Source organism: Lepisma saccharinum, chromosome 4 (genome assembly GCF_977018435.1).
Source record: "Lepisma saccharinum chromosome 4, izLepSacc3.1, whole genome shotgun sequence".
NCBI lineage: Eukaryota > Metazoa > Arthropoda > Insecta > Zygentoma > Lepismatidae > Lepisma > Lepisma saccharinum.
The window spans coordinates 37,291,829-37,316,084 of NC_139232.1; the positions used below are offsets into that span (position 1 = coordinate 37,291,829).

The window sequence follows — 24,256 nt, forward strand, 5'->3', positions numbered from 1 at the left end:
TTTGGATTAAAATGAACGTATTATTAGGAATGATTTAAAACACACACAGAAAACAAATTCTTTGTTCATTGTCCATGAAATATTCCTAGGCTAATGAAAGGCTATTTTGACAAAATATCACTCATAAGTAATAAACAAGTAAGATTGAAAAATCTGTTCAGAATTGAAGAGATTATTAGCTAAGTTGCTATTCATTTTCTCAACTGTCATGTTACTAATGCGGAAGAAGAAATACACGTATGGTTACATGAACTTATTTTTTGAGGTAACAAAATTATTTAGGACACAAATGAATTCATCGAAGTTGATCACCGTGTCAGTTAAAATTCATCTATTTTTCATAGATGACTTGGGTTGTATTGTGTGACCATTTCAAACACACTAGAATGTCAACCTCTATACCCTGGAAACTTTATTCTTTCAGCGCAACGAGTCCCTGGCGCTTGGAACCACTGTCGAAGTAATAATTTATGAGGGTTTGTATTTTGAGTGTCAGCATGTTTGTTTTCGCCCTTTCGTTACTTTCATCTAATCACCATTGAACCTTATCGTCGTCATTATCAAAATTAGCAGTAAAATGACTTAAAATGAAACAACTCAACCACAACTTACTCTTCCAAAAATGGAGTTTCATTAGTCCATAGCTCTTAGAAAGTTGAGGTGGTAGTTTCAATTGCACAGCGTTTCATTAGTGGATCAAGGCAGCTAATTCCGTGAACAATGACGTTGTTTTCCGAAAGTCTGAAATATTTGTCTTAGGCAATCATCTTCTTAAAATGGACGCATTTTCTGTGGTGATAAAATGCCACGTTTGGTGCGAGTTCTTTCTGTATATTATTCCCCAATGGCATAACGCTGTCGCATTATAATGAAGAGTTCCTGTGTTCGACTTCCCCCTCCTCTGGTGGAAACACAATGCACACGGGTTCTGACTACACGTTAAACTGTAGGTTTAGTCCCGATTAACCTATCTGAGCATAAAAGTGGGCTTAAAAACAAACACAAAATCGTCTTCTGGATACTTCGTGATATAACTTTTTTTTCTTTACTTCAACTGCATCTACAGATTCTGTTGATATTTTCGGTTGATTAATGTGGCAAAATTTATGTGTGGGACGAGGATTTCTAAATAGGATAAGCCATTCATTAGTAACTGAATAATTCTGTAGCTTTTTTCATACATAACTGGTTTATTAAAATTTATTCACTTCAGTATTGTAGTGATTATTGTGATTCCATCTTATTAGTAGAACTCGCGAACTTTCGACGTGGCCTTTGGCCACGTCTTGTACGCTCGCATGCGTGACCTTCGGCCACGTTGTGGGCGCAATCATGTTATAGATGGGGTTCCACAATGATCTTAATGACTTTGAAAATGTCTGCATGTTGTATTGGATGATGGAGAACATGTGTATATGTTCGCTAATTTGAAAAGTTTATAAAGTAACTTTGTGTGTGTATGGGCTCTAATAAGGTACAAATATTGAAAATATTATTGTATCTTAATAATAAACTGAGTAAGTAATAACCGTTTCAAGATAATTACTCTGTGGTTATACGTTGACCATCTTATAGGTTTCTTCTTTATTTATAATGCAGCTTTTGTGCAAGATTAATATTGAAAGTTTGTTCAGTAATAACGATGCAGATGAAAATTAAATTTTTGTATTCAAAACAAATTCGAATAGCACAAAAAAAATCGTTAATCAACGGTTCCATGTACAAGGTACATTTTGGGAATTACTATCATCTTAGCACAAAAGGAAGAATCAAATAGTAATGTAAAGTACCGTAGTACTGTATGTACGCATGTTTTATTCTTATTAAGAAAAAATAAGAAACTCCAGGCTGTATATACTTTCAGATAGGTAGTTTCGTGCAACGTTATATGCTAGTGCAATGCAAGAACGTATATATATTTGTTGTTCGCGCCCGTCATCCAACAAGAAGACACTTTTCTTGTTTCGGCCGCTGTTTGTAGCATATCCAGGAAGGTAATGGTGCTGTAGGTAGACTAATACACATAAATGAGACGCTCAATTACATCAAACTAATGTATTCGTCGCAAAATATACATTATTTGCAGCCAACCTGCAACCTCGTACATCTCTCGAACAGCGTCGCTTCTCACTTCACAGACTCTTCACTCTCTCACTTTCAGTAGGCACTAGTGTCCAGAGAATAACATGGCGGCCATCTTGGCTCCAAAAGCACAAGGTACGGAACATACCGCCCACCTTGAAATGATTAATTTCAACAATTTACTAAATACACAATATAGAACACATTTTTGATGAACAAATGTAAATTGAATGCAATTTTCCCAAAATTTCCTACTGAAAATGACAACACAAAATTAAAAAGAAATTGAACAAACTAATGATTGCCTTTTATGCATAAATTTGAAAGTTTAAGTTCTTTCTCATTGGTGTTCAACTTCACTCACTGGTAAAAGGGACAGCTTCACTGCTGGCCTCTTGTAGGTTCCTTCACTGGTTCTCGCTGTTGCTGCTCTAACCAATCCATCTTCACCTGGATGAACGTTGATTACTCTGCCAAGTCTCCACTGTTGAGGTGCAAGTAGATCATCTCTGACCACAACCAAGTATCGGCCTGTAGATTCCGTTGCTCCCTTCTCCACTTAGGACGTTGTTGTAACTGAGAAAGATAATCCCTACACCATCTGCGCCAGAAATGCTGTGTCAGCCTTTGCACGAGCTGCCACTTCGACAGTCTGTTCATTTTTATTGTAGCAAAGTCCTTATCTGGAGTAGCTATCAATGCATCTCCTATTAAGAAATCGCCTGGAGTAAGTGCCTGCATGTCGTTGGGATCACTGGAAAGAGCAGTTAACGGTCTGGAATTCAAACATGCTTCTATTTGTGTTATTACCGTATACAATTCCTCAAAGGTAAGTATGGCATTCCCCACAACTATTTTGAGGTGGTATTTAACTCATTTGACACCACTCTCCCACAAACCTCCTGCATGAGGATTACGAGGAACATTAAAATGCCACTGGATGCCTAAGCTGCTTAGAGCACTTGAAATAGTTTCATTGTGCTTTGGTTGTTTTGCCAATCTCATGAATTCCTTTAACTCTCTATTAGCGCCAACAAACGTTGTTCCACAATCACTGTAAATATTACTGGGTTTTCCACGACGAGATACAAATCTCCGAAGTGCAGCCAAAAACGTGTCTGTAGTACCACTGCTCACTATTTCTAAATGAACTGCTTTCGTTGCGAAACAAACAAATAAGGCAATATAACCCTTATACTGCTTACGAGAGCGTCCAACCATTTCCTTCAACAGTATGGGCCCTGCATAATCCACACCACAGTTTATAAATGGACGAGAAGGATTGATCCTAGATTCTGGTAAGCTACCCATTAATTGTTCCCCAGCTTGTGTACAAAAGCGATGACAAGTAACACATTTCTTCACAATGTTACGCACTGTATCTCGCCCTATCAGTATCCAGAACGTTCGTTGCAATGAGGACAACACTAACTGAGGACCAGCATGAAAATTAAGTAAATGTTCATTTTTAATTAATAAGTGAGTCAATTTGTGCTTTGCAGGTAGCAACATTGGATGTTTATGGTCCACTGTTATTCTTGCTTTGTGTAGCCTCCCTCCAACACGAATGACACCTGCCTCATCAACAAAGGGAGCCAAACACAATAACCTGCTTTTTGTTGGCAGAGGAATTTTAGCTTGTAAACAATGTACTTCTGCTGTGAATTCACTTTTCTGAGTTTGTTTTACAAGAGAGGTTGTTGCTGTCACAAGCTCTTTAGTTGTCAATGCTCCTTACCTTCTCTGATTCACTGACTGACGAGCATTGAACACAAATCGTTGGATCCATGCCATTATTCTCTGCATTTTAGAAAAGCTTGAATATCTACTGATCAGATCTTCTTCTACTGTAATGTACATAACTGCAATGGCAATCTTCTTCTCTTCTTTTGTAACTTCTTCCAAAATTTCGTTGCTTGTCTCATGATGATCAAACGTTGCCAATGAAGTTGCTCGTAAGAACTCTGGTCCCGCCCACCATAACTCACACTGAGCTAAGGCTGAAGCACTGATACCTCTTGTAGCAAGATCTGCAGGATTTGATTTTCCCATGATGTGAGACCATTGTTCACGACGAAGACTCTCCTGCACTTCTGCCACTCGATTTGCTACAAATGTTTTCCACCTGCTTGGTGTTGAGGATAACCAAGCAAGCACAATGGTAGAATCAGTCCACACACATACATCTTCCAATTTGTAGGATAGTGCATTGGAGATTACTACGAGCAGTCGTGTCAATAAAACTGCCGCTGATAGTTCTAGCCTTGGTAGAGACATTTGCTTGATTGGAGCCACCTTAGTCTTTGCTCCTACCAACCTCACTTCAACATGACCATCGACATAAACTCAGCGAAGGTACACTACCGCACAGTATGCTTGTTGTGATGCATCACAGAAACCCACTAATTGACAAGCAATAGCATTTGCAGATACAATAGCACGTTTGATTTGTAATCGTTGCAGTACAGGAAGTTCACTACAAAAATGTAGCCACAGTTCGCATGTTTCCACGGATAATGCCTCATCCCAGCCCAACTTTTCTTTCCACAATTCTTGAATGAGTATTTTTGCTTGTATGACTGTTGGGGATAAGAAACCAAGAGGATCAAACAATTTTTGCAATGTCAGATAACAATAGTCTTTTCGTCAATGTGTGACGTTTTGGTGGTAAAGTCACAAGAAAAGTGAAGTGGTCAGCACCAGGATGCCACCTTAGACCTAACGTTTTCACAAGTTCACTGCCATGGATATCTAAAGGCACATTAGTTTCTCTCAACTCTACAGGTACTGCTGTCAACACTTGTGTCTCACTAGAGGACCTTTTACGTAACTCAAAACCACCCTTTGCTAGTAACTGTATCAATTGTGACTGCAATTCGATAGCTTCTTCCACATTGCTGGCACCAGATACCAAATCGTCAACATAAAAATCATTTAATAACACTGGGGCTGCTAATGGAAATGCATTCATTTCATCAGTAGCTAACTGCTGAAGACACTTTGTTGCAAGATAAGGTGCACTGGAAGTCCCATACGTCACCGTGAGTAGCCTATAGTCCCTTATCAATTCTTTAGGATTGTCCCGCCACACTATTCGCTGAAAGTCTGTATCTGATGGATGGATCAATATTTGTCTATACATTTTGGAAATGTCTGCACACAAAGGAATTTGATGCTTCCTGAACCTGAGTAACAATGGAAAGATATCACCTTGCAATTTTGGCCCAACTTGAAGCTTATCGTTGAGACTAATCCCTGTTGAAGTCACTGAACTGGCATCAAAAACTACACGAAGAGGTGTACTGGTGGAATTTGGATTGATTACAGCATGATGCGGTAAATAGAAACTATCACATGGCTTCTTTTTCACTTCACTTGCAGGAACAGGCTCCATATGTCCCAAGTCTAAATATTCATGCATGAATTCTGAGTACTTCTGATGAAAAACAGGAGACCTTGCAAACTTCCGTTCCATTTGCTGTAATCTCGCCACAGCTGTTTCACGAGAGTATCCTAAGGGAGGACTGTCTTCCTTGAATGGAAGACTCACACTGAACTTATTGTTTTCTCGAACATGAGTCACCGAAAAGTGCTCTTCACATTGTATCTCCTCTAATGTCAGATGCCTTTGCCTTGGGACCTCCTCTACCTCCCAGAACTGGCGAAGTGCACTATCAAGACTACAAGCTGCATGAAATGATGCTACTGCCCTTACCTTGGGAAAGTCCACACTGCCACAAAGAATCCAACCAAGAACAGTACGTAGTGCACTAGGTGTTCCCTTTGGCCCAACACGTTTGCCACTTTGCATAAGAAAAGGAAACAAATCTGCTCCAAGTAAAATGTCCACCGGTTCCATCACATAAAACCTTGGATCTGCCAACTTCAGTCCTTGGATATGTGTCCACTTCCTGAAGTCTGGTAAAGGTTCCCTGGGAATATTTCCTGTTATTTTAGGAAGTACGATTGCTCTTGTAGTGAATGTTTTCCTTCTGCTACTGGGTTGGAATTGTAGATTCACTACTGCACTGCCTACACCTACACCCGTTGCTGTAATCCCATTCACAGTGATGTCTGCCTTTTGCTGACGTAAGCCTAATGTTTGCACACACCGTGAGGTCACAAAGGAAGTCTCTGAGGCACAGTCTAGGAGCGCACGAACTGGTTGATAAACACCATCTCTTCCCTGCACATACACAACTGCAGTGGATAGCAACACTGGCTTTAGTCCCTTGTCTCCTTCTCCCGCCACATGAGAAGAAACTTCTTGGGGGGGGGGGAGTTGTTGTTTCACTAGAGTCACTCTGCTTATAATAGTGTAGCAACGTATGATGCTTTTTATTGCAAACGCGGCACGCCCCTGAGTCACATACCGATGCCCTATGATGACTTTGAATGCAATTATAACACAAACCCTTTTCTCTAACAAATCTCATTCTGTCCATTACCGAAAGGCTTTTGAAGTCTTTGCACTTGTATAGCGCATGATGCAGTTTACATTTTTCACAGGTATCATCCGACACTGCATGATACACACCCTTGAACTGGGAGCTATTGTGAGTCGACTGCTTCAGTCTCTGAGCACTGAGATTTGAAGCTGATAATGCACGAGAACGCTGATCAAGAAAGTCACTCAACTCCTGAAACGTAGGCAACTCGGTTGTCTTTAATGAAAGTTCCCATTGTTGTCTAGTATCATTGTCCATTTTTTCTGTCACATGAAATACTAGGATAGGATCCCAATGTTCTATGGGCATGTCCATCACTTTCAACACGCGAACACACTCGGTAGTTGTGTCTAGCAGGCTACGTAAGGCTGCTGCGGATTCACGTTGAACTTTGGGTTGCGCGACTAAACGCTTGATTGTGTCCATAACAATTTCCCGTTTGTTTTGATAACGAGAATTTAGAATGTTCCACGCCTCTGCATAGTTATCATCAGTCACCGACATGGACTGGATAAGCAGTGACGTGCGGTGACGTCGACACTTGGGGTAGCAGTCAGTGGCGTGCTCAAGGGGGGGGGGTGTTGGTGTGGGTCACACCCCTCCTCCCTTTAGGGCCAGTATTCCTACAAAAAAGAAGAATGTCAATAACAGGAAAAGATTGCAAAATTATGAATGAGTACTAGAAAAAAGTACACGTAACCCCCACCCACATTCGAAAATAAAAAACTATTTGATTTGACTCTAAGCCAGAGATCCTGGGTTCGAATCTCGGATTGGCCATTTGTGTTCTTTGTGTGTGTCCGTTCATCAATTTTGTCGTACCAAAGGTGGCGGAAAAGCGAAGTAAAATAAACCAAATTGAGCAATCAATCAATGATTTGATTTCATTTTTGTTACTTAGCGTCGCTTTTTTGTCACATTTGGTTAATTGCGAAGACGATACGATGAAATTGATGAAGGGACGAGCACAGGGAACGCACATGCCCGGGTCGGGGTTCGAACCCGGAACTCCTGGTGTCGTAGCGCGCTGTGATAACCACTCCCCCAGGCTTGGTTGATTTGGTGACAGGTAACAAAACACAACACACTTTTTTGTAGTTTCTTCAATGATATTCATTTGACTTTTTGAGTTCTGAGATACATTTTTCATTCCAAATTATTTCATTATTCACTGCAACACATAGGACAAGAATGCGCACTCATCACGGGTTCAAATCCTGGCCTGGATTGTTCATATGAGGTCCCTTCACCAATTTCATCATATCATCACTCAATCCTCATTTTCGCAATAACCAAATCTGGCAGAAAAGCGAAGTAAAATAAACCAAACCAACAACAATATGAACACGCGTTCTCTTGCCCAAATAAATACATCCGTATTTATGACTGTTAGAGACCAAGAGTAGTATATATATTTAAATAAAACACTACTAAAACGAGAGTCAGAGAGAGCCTGAGCACATATTTGTAATTTAATCATTATATATTCCATATTTGAAAAAGAAAAAAAAGAAAGAAAGCATAACATTATTGTCTGCACATAACACGTTCCCATACATACATACACACATATTGTACAACGTGTAAAAGGTTGTGTAAATACTGAGAACATAAGTACTGCAGAAAATTTTACCCTGTGTTCTTTAGAGGATTTACAAAAAAAAATCTGAAACCAATCCCCTATCTGCCCTATAGGAGATAGACTGGGGGACCTGAAAGCCTGGGCTTTCAACCATTGCAGCGGGGAGCGAGGGGACAAGGGGGGTAGAGAGAAATCTTCCTTTTCCTTGGGCCGGCCGTTTCTACCTGGAAACTAGTCTGGCGGAAGAAGAGCGAGCTAGGGTATCCAGCCAGCTTTGCCCGCGGAGAACACCGATGGACGAGAAGCGCGTGGAAAAGAAAGTGTTGCGTATGAGCTGTGGTGGCTTTAACAAGACAATAAATAATGTGATATGAATATAATTCGAGATGTGAGATTGATTGATCTATCTCTGCTAGACTAGCTACTCCTCAGTGCACGTCACTGTGGATAAGCAATGCAGGTTGCCCCTTTAACGAAGCTTTCAAATACTGTAGCTTTTGCGCACAGGATAACTGTTTGTTTTTGTCCACCGACGCGATAAACAAATCACGGAAAGAAAGCAACTCTTGTAATTGTCCCGTGAACACAGGCAGCGTGAGCTTCGGAAGACGCACTTCACTTGTTCGTGCTTCTGTCGATGACGTCACCGTAGCTTGAGTCTGTTGCTGCTGCAACGAACAAAGCCTGCACATGGTTGTATCCAAACGGTCTTGGATACAACCGATTTCACAGTCATAACTCTCAAAAGTTGCATCATCACACGCACTAGCCAGGTCTAATAATAACTGTTTACAATCGTCCGTTAGTTGTTTGGCTTTGTTTACAGCTAACGCGATTGTCACATTGTCCAATAAACCCGCGTTCACTTTATTCTCAAGGCGAGTAACTTCTCGCTTGAGCACAGTCTTTGCTGCCGATATGGCTTCCATGTTTATTGAGTCGCGCACGGATTGTTGTTGTCCAAACTACAATGCACACACGAAACACTTCCTGGCACTACAAAAGGTGCACTGAAATTGGATACACGTAGCAAACAGTATGTCAATGTATTTATTCACAGTTCACGAATGCACGCTAACACAAAAGTTCAACACAACACAACGAATGCTGATCGCTCCCAACATCCGGCACAAGGAGGACCATGTTCGCGCCCGTCATCCAACAAGAAGACACTTTTCTTGTTTCGGCCGCTGTTTGTAGCATATCCAGGAAGGTAATGGTGCTGTAGGTAGACTAATACACATAAATGAGACGCTCAATTACATCAAACTAATGTATTCGTCGCAAAATATACATTATTTGCAGCCAACCTGCAATACATCTCTCGAACAGCGTCGCTTCTAGTGATGGGTCGTTCATGAACGAGTCGTTCAAAAGTAACGACTCTCTCTTGTGAGCGGTGAACGACTCGTTCACCAGAATTGAACGACACGTTCAAAGTGTATACTCGCCTGGCGGCCGGAATTTTTGAAAGAAAGCAAGTAGATTCTGCGGGCAGCAAATGGGGACTGGAGAGGAGAGGGAGGGGGATCCTCTCTGTTCCTTTTCCCTACCCCTAGTTGAGTAAAGCTGGCTGAAACTTGCCGTGTACGATGAGAGAGGAAGGAGCATGCTCGCGAGTCGACTCTTTCCTTCGTTCAAAGAGTCGTGGCACACTTTAGCGACTCTTTGAACGAAGGAAAGAGTCGACTCGCGAGCTCGCGACTCGCGAGTGTTGTTTGCAGAGAGAGAGCGCGCAACCTCAGCCCATGACGGGCAGCGAAGAACAGCCAACAAATTTGTCCTGTAGTTTCAAGTTCGGCCAAACCATTAGCGCTAAAATTACAAGAAATTAAATGTTAGTAAAAATATTAGGGGAGTCTTGTAAAAATTTTGGGAAGGTGTTAGGCACAGACCTCTTGATTACAATATTCCGATTAGCCTATTTTGAGTAGTTATTTTTAAGTCCACTTTATGTGCAGATAGAATAGTCGGGACTGGACCTACAGTTTAAAGTGGGATCCGAACCTCCACTTTGTATTGAACACGGTACCCCTTGATTACCGGCGACGTTATAGTAGTTGTATTTACGGTACTATAAACCCGAGAAAGTATGAACCCCCCCTCAAGCAGATTTGCTATACTTAAAACAAGCTTAACATGAGCATATGAGCTTTTTGTTCAAGTGTGGAATCTTGTCTAATCTAAGATTTTTGTGAAAATGCCCTCGGGAATTTCCTCAGAAAGTATGACCCTCTCAGATTGATTTGTTTATACTTACAAAAGGCACTTCTGTGAGATTGTTATCCATAAATTTGTTAAAAATATGCCCCTCTTGTGGCCACACTTAAAACTGGCCATCCACACACATACACACACACATACACACACACACACACACACATACATATTTACTTCTGGTTTAAGTTTAATTGGATACCAGCTTCAATTTGTTTATCTATTATTAAAACAATGTAATTCTTCTAGAACTGCTCCGTGACTCTCTCATTTCTTACATCATAAACATATGATTTTTCCCCTATGAGAATAACACTACAAATGGTGTCATCAGGTAATGCCTCATGGAATTCACAGATAATTTTAATGTTTGTCCTGTCATTCACCACAACTTGTTTTCTTTTTGAAGTGTTGATGACAAACATGGGTCTCCGTGCTTTGAATTCATCTGGTGAGTAATACATATCAGTACTGCCAGTAGTGACACGCTTGAAAGCCGAAAATGCCTCATATAATTTGAGAAAATCATCCTTGGAAATGTCTAAATTGTAATTTTCTCTAGGAAAAACCTCATTTCTGCCATTTTTAAGATATATGTTCTTGATGTTGCAATTATCAAATCTACTTGAATTTTTTTCCTGATTGTTGTGTCTCCCAGTCTGAAACAGTACCACCACAAAATCGGGCATGTCAAATTGAATACTGGAGAATGAATTTGTAGCATCAAACTCATAATATGTGCCAGATGCAGGCTTCTGTACGCATTGATATGTATAAAATTGCAGAGGAATCTGGGGATTTTTTACTATATCTGCTTTGTATTTAAGAGCGTAACTGGCCTCATATTCAACAACCGGGATTCTTAACTCCATAGTCTGAATAATGCATTTGCCTGCATCTGGTAAGGTATTAGGCAGAGCTTCCCCTGTAGAATTTAATGTACTGTACCTCATCAAAGCATTATTATCATTTGCAGCTCTTCTAAATGTAATTCTTAAACCGCCTTTCCACATAATTTCTTTGTAATCTGAGAAGAATCCTGGCAACAGGCGCATCGGGAACAGCACTGTGTGATTTTTAGATAATATTTTCTCACCAGCCTCAAATCCACCTATTTTGTAGTATGAAGCCTCGGTTTTGGATAATTTTAGAGTGGCCAAAGCTGTGGAGGTAATGCCGGGATAATCTATTCTGTTTATAACAACTCCATGCTTTCTGATCTCAATTTCAGAGAACAGATGCGGCACAAAATTATCTACAAGTCTTATATTTGAATTTGCAGGGTAATCTGTACCATCGAGCTTTACAACATCAAATTTGATGTATAGATCTGCTCTGTGGGGGTGTATAAAGCCGTCCCCTACATCAAGATCAACCTCAATTTCTGTGTTGGGTTGATTTAAATTTGCAAATGTCCTCCTGTTTGGAGGGAATGATTGTAGCTCATAACTCTCAATATTTTCCATTGTATGTATTTTTATTTAAATGTTAATCTCTATGATAGCAGTTGTTGTGGCTCCAGCAAAATCAACTAATTCTTCTTTTTCATTAGTGACCATCAATTCAATATAATCTATTCTGTTATGGCACACAGGAAAATATAATGTTGGGGATGGATTGTAGATGATTGGCTCCATGAATTCGGAATTAGGTTTGAATGTTGCAATGATGCCAGTTTGTTTGTGAGTGCCTATGCCATTTGATTTGGTGATCATACCCTCGGCCACATTACAGTGAATATTCAGAGTCTCTATGGCTAAGAATTTAGGTATATTCATAGCAGTGTGTTTGATGGCCGGTTCAAGTTTTGTGTTGTTCTCAAAGCCTAGCAGCTCTCCTATAGTACCCAGATGCACTGTTTCTGTAGCAGATACAATCTCTACTCTGTGAGTGACAGAATTTTGACTTAACACTACACCTCTGGGTAATTGAGCATTTAGAGTGGACAGATTATATTGCCCTGGAGTGATGACAATTTTTTGATCCCCTACTGCAATTGTGTTGTTGTGGTGCGTAATATTAGGGATCAGGTACATGCCGTAAAATGCTCTGAGAGCTATTGTTTTGGGATACACTATATCATCATGTAATTTGAGTTTCAATATTGAATTTTGGCTGGTGAGATGGAATACCCCCATGATGTTTCAAATACCACAAGGCTTTTTGAAAATTTTCAATTGATGGTTTATTTATTTGAGACATATATCTAAGAACAGATAAACACAAATGTCCACAATTAACATCTTTGAAGTTTTGAACACGGGCATTATTGTAATAAAGATTAGCTGATTTTAGATATTTTATTAAATTTTCAGGTGGAACACCTCCAAATGAATCAAACACAAATGCCTCATCGTTTAAATATTTAAGATAACAGATCCAGTGAGTGCCCTGATTTTTGTACTCATCCAAATTAACAATGCCACACTCTTTGTTGAGTGGTTGTTCTGGTAAAGAATCAGACATGTACACACCTCTAAAATGTTTGATTCCCAATGGCTTGATTAAAGCTTCAATATCTTGGTTTGTAAGCGGCTCTTGTTTTTTTTAAACTTATTCATGGCTCTCTTAACACCTTTGCCTTTTTTCTCCATTGCCAGGTTATGGCGCCTCTGTTCATCTAATTCTGCCCTATTCTTCTTGGCATCTATTACTGTTTTTGCTATGGCAGCTGATCCCCCAGCCAAGCTCCCAACAGCCCCGAGAGCAGCTAAGATGGCAGGGATAGTAAATATGAAACCCCCCACATGTGATTTTTTTCTTGATTGCTGTAATTTTTTTAATTGGGGGGTACTAAGCAACAATTTCATACCATGTCCTTTTGCAATACAAGAATTTTTTTTCTTGCGCTGTTTTTTGGTCAAAAGACTGTCAATAGTTTTAAGAGATTTAAGACCTGCATAAGGTATTTGATACATAACACCCTTGGCCTTCATTGTAGGTTTATTATATACATATTCACAGCCCCCACCCCAGTTTTTGTTTGGTGCTCATAGCTATGGTGGTCCCCAATGCTGCTATTTTTTCACTCAAAGAAGCATCTTTGCTTACAAATCTACCAAATGCAGCCTCTTCTAATTTCTTGTCTGCAACATGTCTCTTGTCAAGATCAGAATGTGTGTTGTATGCTATGTCATGGTCTTTACAAGCAGCATCTAAAGGATTAACACCAGGGTCCCCTCTGTTTAATCTATGATCCAGTTTTGTGCCTGGACCACAATACTGATAGCCTGGAATGTGTAGTTCAAATGGCAGCTTGTTTATAATGTCATTAACCAGGCCCCGACCCTCAGAAACATTCCAAAATTTAGGTGGTAGAGTATTAATAATTTTTATGAGATATCCAATCCCCTTAGGGTCATTCACTATAAAATTAGACAATTTTGTGCTTATCATGTCCATAATTCCAACCTTTTCATTGTAAAAATTGTGGTTGCCAGCATTTTCCTCCCCAGCTATGACCAGCAACCTATCTACAAGTTTCCTGACATCATCAACCCACACAAATTCTTTCGGCAGGGTGTTGTATTGTTTGATTCCACTGCCAGTCTTGATCTGTGACCATATGGGCTTGATTAAATTATTGTATTTTGCCCCACTGCTCGACTTGACTCTTTTTTGTGTGGGATCATTGTTCTGGTATAGAGCATCTGATTTTATTAATATTTCTTTGTAATCCTCATAATCTTGATCTGTATAGCTGCCAGGCCTTTTCCTAGTCATCAGTTCCCACAATCCAGGTGTGCCGGTGTACTTAACAAAAGCACCTTTTTCTCCGAGACGAGATTCTGAATATACAATTATATCATCCCCCATAAATGTTACTCTGAAATTGCCAATTCTATGTATGATGCTCCCATCAAGCTCTGTGTCAGCATATAAGCCAAACACCTCATCTTTGTTGTCTTTAGGTGTGGTTAAATATTTTTGAGCAAGAAGACCCAATTCAATAGGATCCTGAGTAGCCTCAATTCTTCGAGGAGCAACAGGACTAGGTGTATGAATACTGGAAAGTGGGGTGAATGGATAATCTAATATGTTCCTTGCAGCTACAGGTACAAGCTCTGTGATCAAATCTTGATTCTGCTCTGTAACAGTTTTGATATTCTTACCTAAATTATTAATAGCATCAATGACAGGCTGTTCTGTTTGTTTGTGTTTTTCATAAATTCCACGGTTCTCTGATTTCCATCCCTTAAATCTTTTTACAAGATAATCTCTTAACTTAAGATCATCAATGACTGGTCGTTTCATGGTTGTTTATTTATGTCTCAACGTCTAGAAAATCGTTGATTTTATTTCTGTATTTGCCGCTATTAGGTGTTCTTGTCATATCAATTGTGACAAACCCATAACTGTCCTGGTTCCAGCACTTGCTGCAAAACTTGGAAAAATCATTGTAGCTCAAGTCCCCACCTACATATTCATCATGTATGTGTTTGAGGTTGGTATGATCTTGATGAAACACACATATAAAATTGCTGTTGTCTCGGATCAGCTGCTTCGGTATTTTAGAAAAAGTCTGTGCCAGGTAGAAGCAATCAATGTTTTTGTGGCGCCCCTGTGTAAAGAAATTCCTAACCTTGTTTTGATTATCCAGTATAATGTCATCAAACACAACAACAGAATTATCGAGACATTCATGAAGTGGCTTAACATCTGGTTCAAAAGTGGCTATATCCAATCCATCATATAGCTTCATCAGCTGCTGATATTTTAATTGTTCCAAGCTCTTAGAGAAGACATACAAGTGCCTGTTTTTCCAGTCTAACCAGTTGGGTGCCAATAAAAAATTATCAACCATTAGTGTAGTTTTACCACAAGCAGATGGCCCAACAATAAGACACCTAATATTATCAGGCAGCAGCACTCCATTTCTCTTATTCTGCTGTTCAGGTTCTGGCAACCTTTTTATAACATCCCAGGTGCTCATATTATTATTTTGTCTGCATCGATCCAGCTGTTTTCCGGATGACCCAGCCATTTGACAAATAACTTGTTGCCTTTTTTGCGGATGATTTTTTCTATGAGATATGTGTCAGGCTGTTTAGTTTTGCTGAGCTCTTGTTCATAGAACCTGCCTTTGAGAATTTCTCCTCGGTGATCTTTTATTATATATGTGTTAAGGGTCCCGGGTTTAACTTGAACCACTGTAAATAATTCGGTGCTCCAGTTTCTTGTAAAGCCTCTTTTGAATAAGTGCTTATATTTGCTGATTCTTACTTGATCCCCCACCCTGTATTTGGCCTTTCTTGTTGTTGGCTGGTATCTAGGATAATAAACAGTGCTGATCAATTTTTGCTCATCAGATGGAGTTACTTCAGAGGGTTTCATGTTGATTGTGGAATGGACCGAGTTGTTATATTTATGTAGAAGTTCTGGAAGAATATTAAGCCATTTATAATTACCTTGGAGGGTAAATTGTTTATACATAAGATTTTTTAAGGTTTTGTTGAATCTCTCTACAATTGAGGCCTTGAGGTCACTGTAACTCGAGTAATGTTTTATTGCCTGGCTTTTAATAAATTGTTGGAACACTGAATTATAAAATTCTTTGCCATTATCTGTTTGCAAATAGCGCGGTGATCTTCCTGAATGATTGATGATTGTCCTGAGGGCTTCTGTAACACATTTCCCAGTCTTGGATTTGAGTGGCACAGCCCAGGCAAATTTTGAAAATGTATCTATTACAGTGAGTAGATACTTGTAGCCCTTGTTGATTTTGTCTAAGTTTTTCAACTGTCCAGTTGCCATTTCAATCAAGTCGCTCTGCCATAAATCATCTATGCCCTTTGTGACTACTGGAAGTCTCTTAAAATTATGCCTGGCTTGTCTGTGTAATTCATCAACAATAATTTGTCTAGACATAATATGTAAACAAGAATATTGCAACTATAGGGTGTTCAGCAGCTGATACTGCAGGATTTTCTAAATATAATTTGTCCCCTATTTGTATTTTAAATTCCAGAGTGCCATCATCTTCAACATAGGCTGTTTCTAATGTATTGGGATCTGTAAAATCCTCTAACTCTACACTGGTGATTTTTGGTTTGTTATCAGCATTTGTTATTGATAAGGTAGGGTAGTGGTGTGCCTGTGGTTGTAGCCAATATTTGATCTTGATTGGTCTCAGTGTGCCTCCAACAAAAAACTGGTAATAAAATTGTGCTGGGGACAGCATATATATTTTGCCACCTGGTGTAAATGGAGAATCATATTCTTTGTTGGGGATGCTGTACAATTCAAGAATTACTGTATGTTTTGGATTCTCGATTATGCCTGTTATTTCTTTTTCTGCTGTAAGCAATCTGCTTGTTACAGATTCAAGGTGCTCATTGATGGTCCTAACAACATCATCATGGCCTGGCTTGATTTTTATGTCCACAGCAAGTCTCTTGTATTGTTGCACAATTTCTTGAAGCTGGGTGGCAAAAACAGACAGAGCATTTGCTTGATTGGATTCCATGGTCCCTAGCTGTTACTTGATATTAGCTACAATTTGTTGCAAATTTTCAACAACTGCCAATTTTGAATTTTGAGCAGTAAGATCATGGACCTGTCTTCTGATATCCTCAAACAAGGCATGCAATTCATTAATATGTTGATTGGTTGGTAGAGTGGCCACTGTCTGAGTGAGTTGTTTGATCTCTGCTTGGATATTCTTGATATCTTCTGATTTCAATATCCTATTCACTGCCCTCTTAATATTTTTAAGTTCCTGTGATGTAGGGAGATTTGATACTGTATTTTGCAAAGATTCAAGTGCCAATTTCACATTGTTTAATTCAGAAGCATCAGCCACATTTTGCATGGCATTTTGGAGCAGGGCTATATCTGCCTGAGTAGGTGTTGATTGTTGTAAAATTTCAAGCTTTGTTTGGATATCATCGATCAAGTGATGAAAATGAGATAGCTCAGATTCAGTGTTGAGGTTTTCAAGCTTTGTGATTTGTTGCTGGACACTGACAAGTGTATCTACAATCCCAGGCAGGCGAGTTTCTTGTACATTTGTCAAATCACTTTGCACTGCTGCTATTGTACCTTCAAGATGGGTTATGGAACTTTGAATTTTTCCAAAATCTTCATATGTTTCAAGTTGCAGCTTAATATTTGCTACACTCCGAGTTATTGCATTCAAAGCATCAGAAGATGGCAAATTGTTCATAAAATTTTCAAGTGTCTCAATTTTTTCTTTAACCTCGGCTATGGCATTGTGTAGAGGGTCCAGATTAGGTATTTGGAGTGATTGAATCTGTTCTTTTAGAGTGGAAATCACTAGATCAAAATCTTCTTGTGATTTTATGCTTTTGACAATTGTTTGGAGCTGCGCCTGGACATTATTTATCTGCTCTTCCAATTGCTGTTTCAATTGCTCGGAGTTGGTGGCCTGGGTTTTAAATTTGGCTTGAAGAGCTGCTACAGCTTCTTCTAAACTTTGAAAATTATCTAATGTTGCCAAATCAGTATATTTCTGAAGCAGCACTTTGAGTTCAGAATCAATTTTAAGAAGAGGGTCCATGCATTGTGATTGCAAATTTGTAATTTCTAATTGAAGACTGGCATTCAGTGTGGTTTGTAAAGCTTGTAAATCACTTCTTAATTTCTTGACTCTGACATCAAGCATCAGAATCTCATCACTGTGATCTTCATGCCTTGTATGGCCAAATATATCATTAGGCATTTTCTTTTAGTGGTTATTTATTATAGAGTATCTGATTCTTAATTCTATAAAAAAGGGTATAAGCTTGTCATAAGATCCAGGGACCTCAATATATAAGCAGTCACCAGCAGAAACAGTATATACAGTGCCAGAAATCATGTTTGAGTGCTTAATTCTGTAAATATTTCTCCCTACTGAAATCTTGACATCACCCTCAGGGGTTGTAATAAATTGCAATTGCCCACCTACAGGTAATTGGTAATGATTTAAATTATTGTTAAATATGTACAATGTTTTGCCTGTTTCATCATTATTATCTGTAAGTATGCTGTTCAGATGAATAATTAACAAGCCACTCAGTTTAGACATTACAGATTGTAAATCAGGAGAGGGTTGTGGTGTGGGCAGGTCCATAATAGCCTGTTTTTTGAACCCAAATAAGTTCATAGGCATGTTTATTTATTTCAAATCATGCTCTGTAATTGGGCATTGTTTCCCACTTTTCAAATCACAATGCCCCCAAGGTAAAGTATGCATGCCACATGATAAAATGCATCTCTTATCATCATGTGGGTCCAGGGCCACTTTTGTTACAATATTGCTAGTCAGCAAGTGATTCTCACTCTGAATTCTATTTTCTGATGTTCTAATTGAATTCTGTGATTTGATGCAATTTTTATAATCTTCAAATACAAGCTCTTTTTCAACAGCTACTCTGCCAATTCCCTTGGCTTTTTTGACAACAGCACTACATGTTTTAAAACTGTACATCTTGGCACTTAACCCAGCAAATTCCACAATAACATCACCAAGTGTCTCATCTTTTAACTTGCCAGGCACCTTTTTGTTGTGGGGTTGAACTAATGTATGTTCACTGGTATCAAAGTATTGAAACAATTCAGGCTGTGACATATCTTGATAAACATCTTCTGTTTGAATTTCAAGAATAAAACTATCCGTGTCCATGTACAATAATTTTACACGATCACCATAAAAAGGTTTCAGCACATCATAATACAATATTAACATATGTAATTTGGACAATTCCAATATCACAGCCCCTACATAAATAGGTTTATCAAATTTGATCTTTGTTTTCATCATGTTGAAAAGTGCCATGTGCTCATCATAAATTCTTCTGTAATTGAAGTTGGGCTTTGCAACCAATTTTTTGCTCAGGCTGGGGTCAGTAATTATTTTAACATCGGTATGTTTTCTGACATTTTCAATAGTTTTGCCATACACTGAATTCACCATCAATTTAAACAAGCCCTTATCAAATTGGCTTTTTGCAGATGTTCGAAGCTCCGTATTTGTATCAATGTATGGCTTCAACCATTCTGAGTGCCTGAACCTCAAAACTTTTCCAACTTTGGTCACTTGAACACCATGTTTCATCAGGAACTGGAGGTTTTTATAATATATGACATAACCCTGTTTCGGCTCCAGAGTCATCATGAGCTTCCTCTGTTTAGAACCAGGTGAGCACTTAACCTCGGGAATTGGGGACAGATCAGAAAATGTGTTGTGTGAATCATCAGGAAATGTCAGATCAACCTCTAAGATGAGGCCACTGTCACTGTCATCAAAATTCTTAAGATCCTCAATATTGAAATCTTCAACCCATTCAAGCCCTGCATATGGCAGTTTTTGCATCATGGCATGACCATAGAGGTTGTTCGCATCTACATACAGTATATAATTTGATGGCCGTGCTGGATCATAATCAGGAATATATTTGTTATTTGCTCTGGCATATCTCTGGGAACATTGCACCATCCCTCCTCTTATACATTTCTCCATAAACAAATACTTATCTTGATTGTGGATCAGATCCAATGGCTTTTTGGTATTGAAAAACATTGCAGCCCATGCTAGGCCCGGGGCACTGTAAAAATACACTGGGTCCAGTCCATAATTTTGCATGGAAGATTTTCTGAATGTCTGTATTATATCAGTTGAGAGAGTGACATCAAGTTTCAAATAAGCCATGTGATAATCACCAAATGTCTTGCATTTAAAACTGTTCCACATCAATTTGGCATGGTGATAATCTTCTTCAGTGATTCCAGATCCTCTGATTTTGCTGTAAAACTCTTGTTGTGGTGGCAGGGAACACTCATCAAATTTAGAAAAATCTGTGACATGGTCATATGGATATACACCCTTCCGCCTAATTAATTTCAGGTCCTGATTTGGAAACGAGGCACGTGTGATTTTCAAGTCATCATCAGATAATTGAGTGGTCAGTGTGGCCAGGCTAGCAGATAAAAATCTGTAAGAATCAAGAAATCTTATGTGAATAGGAACACCATCAACTTTAATTATCTTGCTAATAGATATATATTTTTCATCATTTTCAGCTAAAATATTTAAATTCTGCTTCTCAAACCCCTCGTATCTGATCAGATGATGGAAATCATAATTGGATGCTCCATGGCAAAATATGGGGATAAATCTTGGTCTCTTGATCTTAATATTACAGCTATTACACAGGGCCTGTATATATCGACCATCTGTATGAGAATGGTGTTTCACCTTGATATTTGTATCTGAAAATTCACAATCACATACCGGGCATTTTTCTGCATTGTTGAAATCTTCAATCTGTTCCTCTGTTAAAGGCAACATAGGCTTTGATATTAATAAGATGTTAGATGCTATGTCACGGCACACATTTTCTATTCTATGTGCAAATATTTTGATGGCATTTTTCCCCATGTATGAATATTCTTTAATAACAACACCATCCCGTATAACCACATAACAAAAGCTGGAAGGTTCATGTAACTGGTATGGTGTACTTGAAGATTCTTCTGGATCTGGGCTACAGAATGCAAAAGGTTTGAGGTTCGATTCGAAATCACAGACAATATATACAGGGTGTTCCAACAAGGCTTCATACTTTTTGAATTTGCAATTTTCACTTGGATTGGGCATCACCATATGAACAGGTTTATGGTTCCCACAGTATTTCAGATGCTCAATTAACTTGTTTTTAGCAATTTCTGCATTCTCTTCCCGAACCCCCTTCACCATTTTTTGACCATCAAATACAGTTAAACATCTTCTGCACAACTTGAATATTGTATGAGTTTTGTCTAGTTGTTTTCTGACTAAAGCTTCAAGACTGTGTATCAGAGTGTAATGATATGTGCCATCCCCTTCAATTAAGAGCAGATCAATCGGAATTGCAGATTCATCATCAAGTGTACTGATTCTGAGAGGTTCTATCAAAGAATTGCCACGTCCAGTAGAACAAATAAAAACATTAATAGATAATTGTTTGCCATTGATGTGCCTGGCCCTTTTTTCAAATTTATCAATATTCTGAACTGACATTGGATATTCTAAACCCTTCATTGCATCGTCAAAAATATGTTCATGCTGTTTGTAATAACTTATTCTCTCAGGATGCCTTGAAACTAGAAACAAAGCAGCTAATATACACCACAGAAAACATTTCTGGTCGGTATTTTCTATATTAACCACGGCTCTTCTGTTTTTAATATTGGCAGGTAATGGCAGATAAGTGGAACCTTGTAATGGGCTGAATTCAGAAATATTAACATATAACTTGTGTGATGAACCGCATAGGCTCCATCCTGATTCTTTTGCCGCAAATTCAGAGTGTTTAATGTTCAGTTGATTTATCAAGCTGCTTATTATTGTATCTGAATTTGCATTTGAATATACAGGTACCGTTTCTGTTATGTGGGGCTGTGTAAATTTTGTGCCGTTTGGTTTCTTATATTGTACAAACAATTTGAGGGATAGCTTATAAGAGCCATTTTGTGCATTAAGAATTGCCTGCAGATTAGAATTTATACTGTTTAAGAAATTCTCAATGCCGCATCTTGGCTCTGATACAAACCGGTGATCCCTTAATTGGCCGTTAAAACTGCTACGGATAGGTTCATGGCGTGGCTGTTTTGCTGCTCTGGCATTAAGAGGTGCTTCGTGCCTTCTTTTCAGACCAGATGTAGATGGTTGAGAGGGCAATGCAGAGCAAGTATCTTTATGTTTATATGTGAAATATTCCATGTTGTATTTTCTATTGCATTTGGGGCAAATTTTTGTGGGAGTTCTGCTTTTGTCTGGATTACAAATTTTTTGATGCTTGGCCCAATTGGGGCTGGATATATTTTTATTGCATTGATTACAATATTTTTGATTCGGCATTTTTGTTGTTGTTTATTATATACAATTTCCTGGGTTTCAATTCAAAACTTTATACTGGATAAAAATATCAGTTGGGGTTCAGCACTGTACTTTGTGTGTGTGTATGTATATATGTGTGTATACACTTAATATTTTTGGCTTTGGTATTTATATAAAATTTCCTGGGATTCAATTCAAAACTTTATGCTGGATCAGTTGAGTTCAGCACTATGCTTTGTGTGTGTGTGTATGTGTGTATGTGTATTAATAGTTTTGGCTTTGGTATTTATATACAATTTCTTGGGGTTCAAATTCAAAACTCTATGCTGGATCAGTTGAGTTCAGCACTGTGCTTTGTATGTGTATGTATATATGACCTTACTTGGATTATTCCGCCAAATTATATGCTTCAAGTCTCCTATACTTTGGTGGAGCAGTGGGTTCCACTGCCAATCCAGCAATGGTGAAGAATCTGCACTGTGCCCTGGCTTTTATAGTTTTACAGAGCCAATAGAAACACTGTGGGGGTACATTCAGAAACATGAGCTATTCTCTAACATTTTTGCCGAAGTACTTTCTTCTGAATGTATCCCGTTTTTCTGCTGAGCATACATGCAATCGAGACCGCAGCGCCTCCACGCTTAGGGGAGCGGAATTGTCTGGAACTAATTTGTAAAGGATCGCTGCTCCAAATATTGATCGACACGCCGGTGCTGGGCTCGAAATGAACTGATCGCTGTGCAGAAAGTATCGATCCCACCGCTTTGGGGCCGTCATGCGCACATATTGTTCAAGTATTGATCTTATACTTTCTCGGGGCTTGATTTTATATATGAACAGATTACAACAAAGAAACTGAATATAACAAATGCAAAATATCCCAGTTTCTATTCAATCCTTTTATCTGAATTGAAGAAACCAACAATTCACATATCCCCATACCGCCATATGCTTGCCCTATTATTTCACTAATAGGCAATGTTCTCGAAGAGTCCTAATAGGCAATGTTCTCGAAGAGGCCTAATAGAACAAGATACAGCGGTATGAGAAATATGTGAATTGAAAATATTTTAGTAATATACGACGTCTTAAGAAAGGAATATTCAGCTCCAAAGTACTTTGTTTATTGCTTGCTACCATTTCCCTATTACTGGCAAAAAAAGTTAAAAATGTTGACATAATGAAAAAAATGGACTTGTTCCCAAGTATTCACCGAGTTCAGGCATTTGCACATAGATGGGTCTGTTGTCACAGAGCAATTCTAGAAGAATTACATTGTTTTAATATTAGATATGTAAATTGAACCTGGTGCCCAATTGAACTTAAACCAGAAATAAATATGTGTATGTGTGTATGTGTGTATGTGTGTGTGTATGTGTGTGTGGGTGTGTATGTGTGTGTGTGTGTGTGTGTGTATGTGTGTGGGTGGGGGTGGGTAGGGGTGGGGGTGCATCTTGGCTTAGTTTTAAGTGCTGTGTTCAAAATAAAAATATAGTGGCTGGTAGCTGTATCCAAGCCCTATTATAATTTTTGTTTCTGCATTCTGTCACTAATTTTGATCCTAGGCCAGTAATATTTTATGGGGTGACTCTGCATGGCCCCCAGAGCAACATACTGAAATTTTGAAAAAATCGATTGTTTTATTTTTGCTATTTTCACTAATTTTGATCCTAGGCCAGTAATATTTTATGGGGTGACTCAGCATAGCCCCCTGAGCAACATACTCAAATTTTGAAAAAATCGATAATTTTTTGGATTTTGATTATCTCTGGAACCATGAATCCTAGAGACATGGGGTTTGTTGCTTTGGACTGGGCATGGCAAGATGCAACTTTTTGGTCTCTATAAATTTTTCAAAATATCTTGTTGTTCTCTAGATCTTGAATAACTTACCTATTTTTCAAGATAGAGGCATGGGAGTTGTTTATTTCAATTCTGGATGAGATTTAGAAGTTTTGTTAAAAAATCGATAATTTTTTGGATTTGAGATTTTTCAAAAACTATCAGTACTAGAGACTTGAAATTTTGTAGGCATATTTTAGACATGATTCTCTACATTTTATGTCTCTATAATTTTCCTGATATATGCAATACTTAAGCTGTAAA

General features: G+C 38.6%; 1 protein-coding gene across 1 annotated transcript; it reads right to left on the reverse strand.

The window, feature by feature from the left end:
• Positions 1–2,547: 2,547 nt before the first annotated feature.
• On the reverse strand, positions 2,548–7,034 carry LOC145986892 (uncharacterized). The gene is made up of 4 exons (XM_083121361.1): positions 6,531–7,034; positions 4,806–6,268; positions 3,821–4,207; positions 2,548–2,836 (listed from the first exon to the last, which is right to left on the reverse strand). Exons 1-4 carry the CDS (start codon positions 7,032–7,034, stop codon positions 2,548–2,550), a joined length of 2,643 nt encoding a protein of 880 aa, XP_082977487.1.
• Between the last annotated feature and the right edge of the window lie 17,222 nt (positions 7,035–24,256).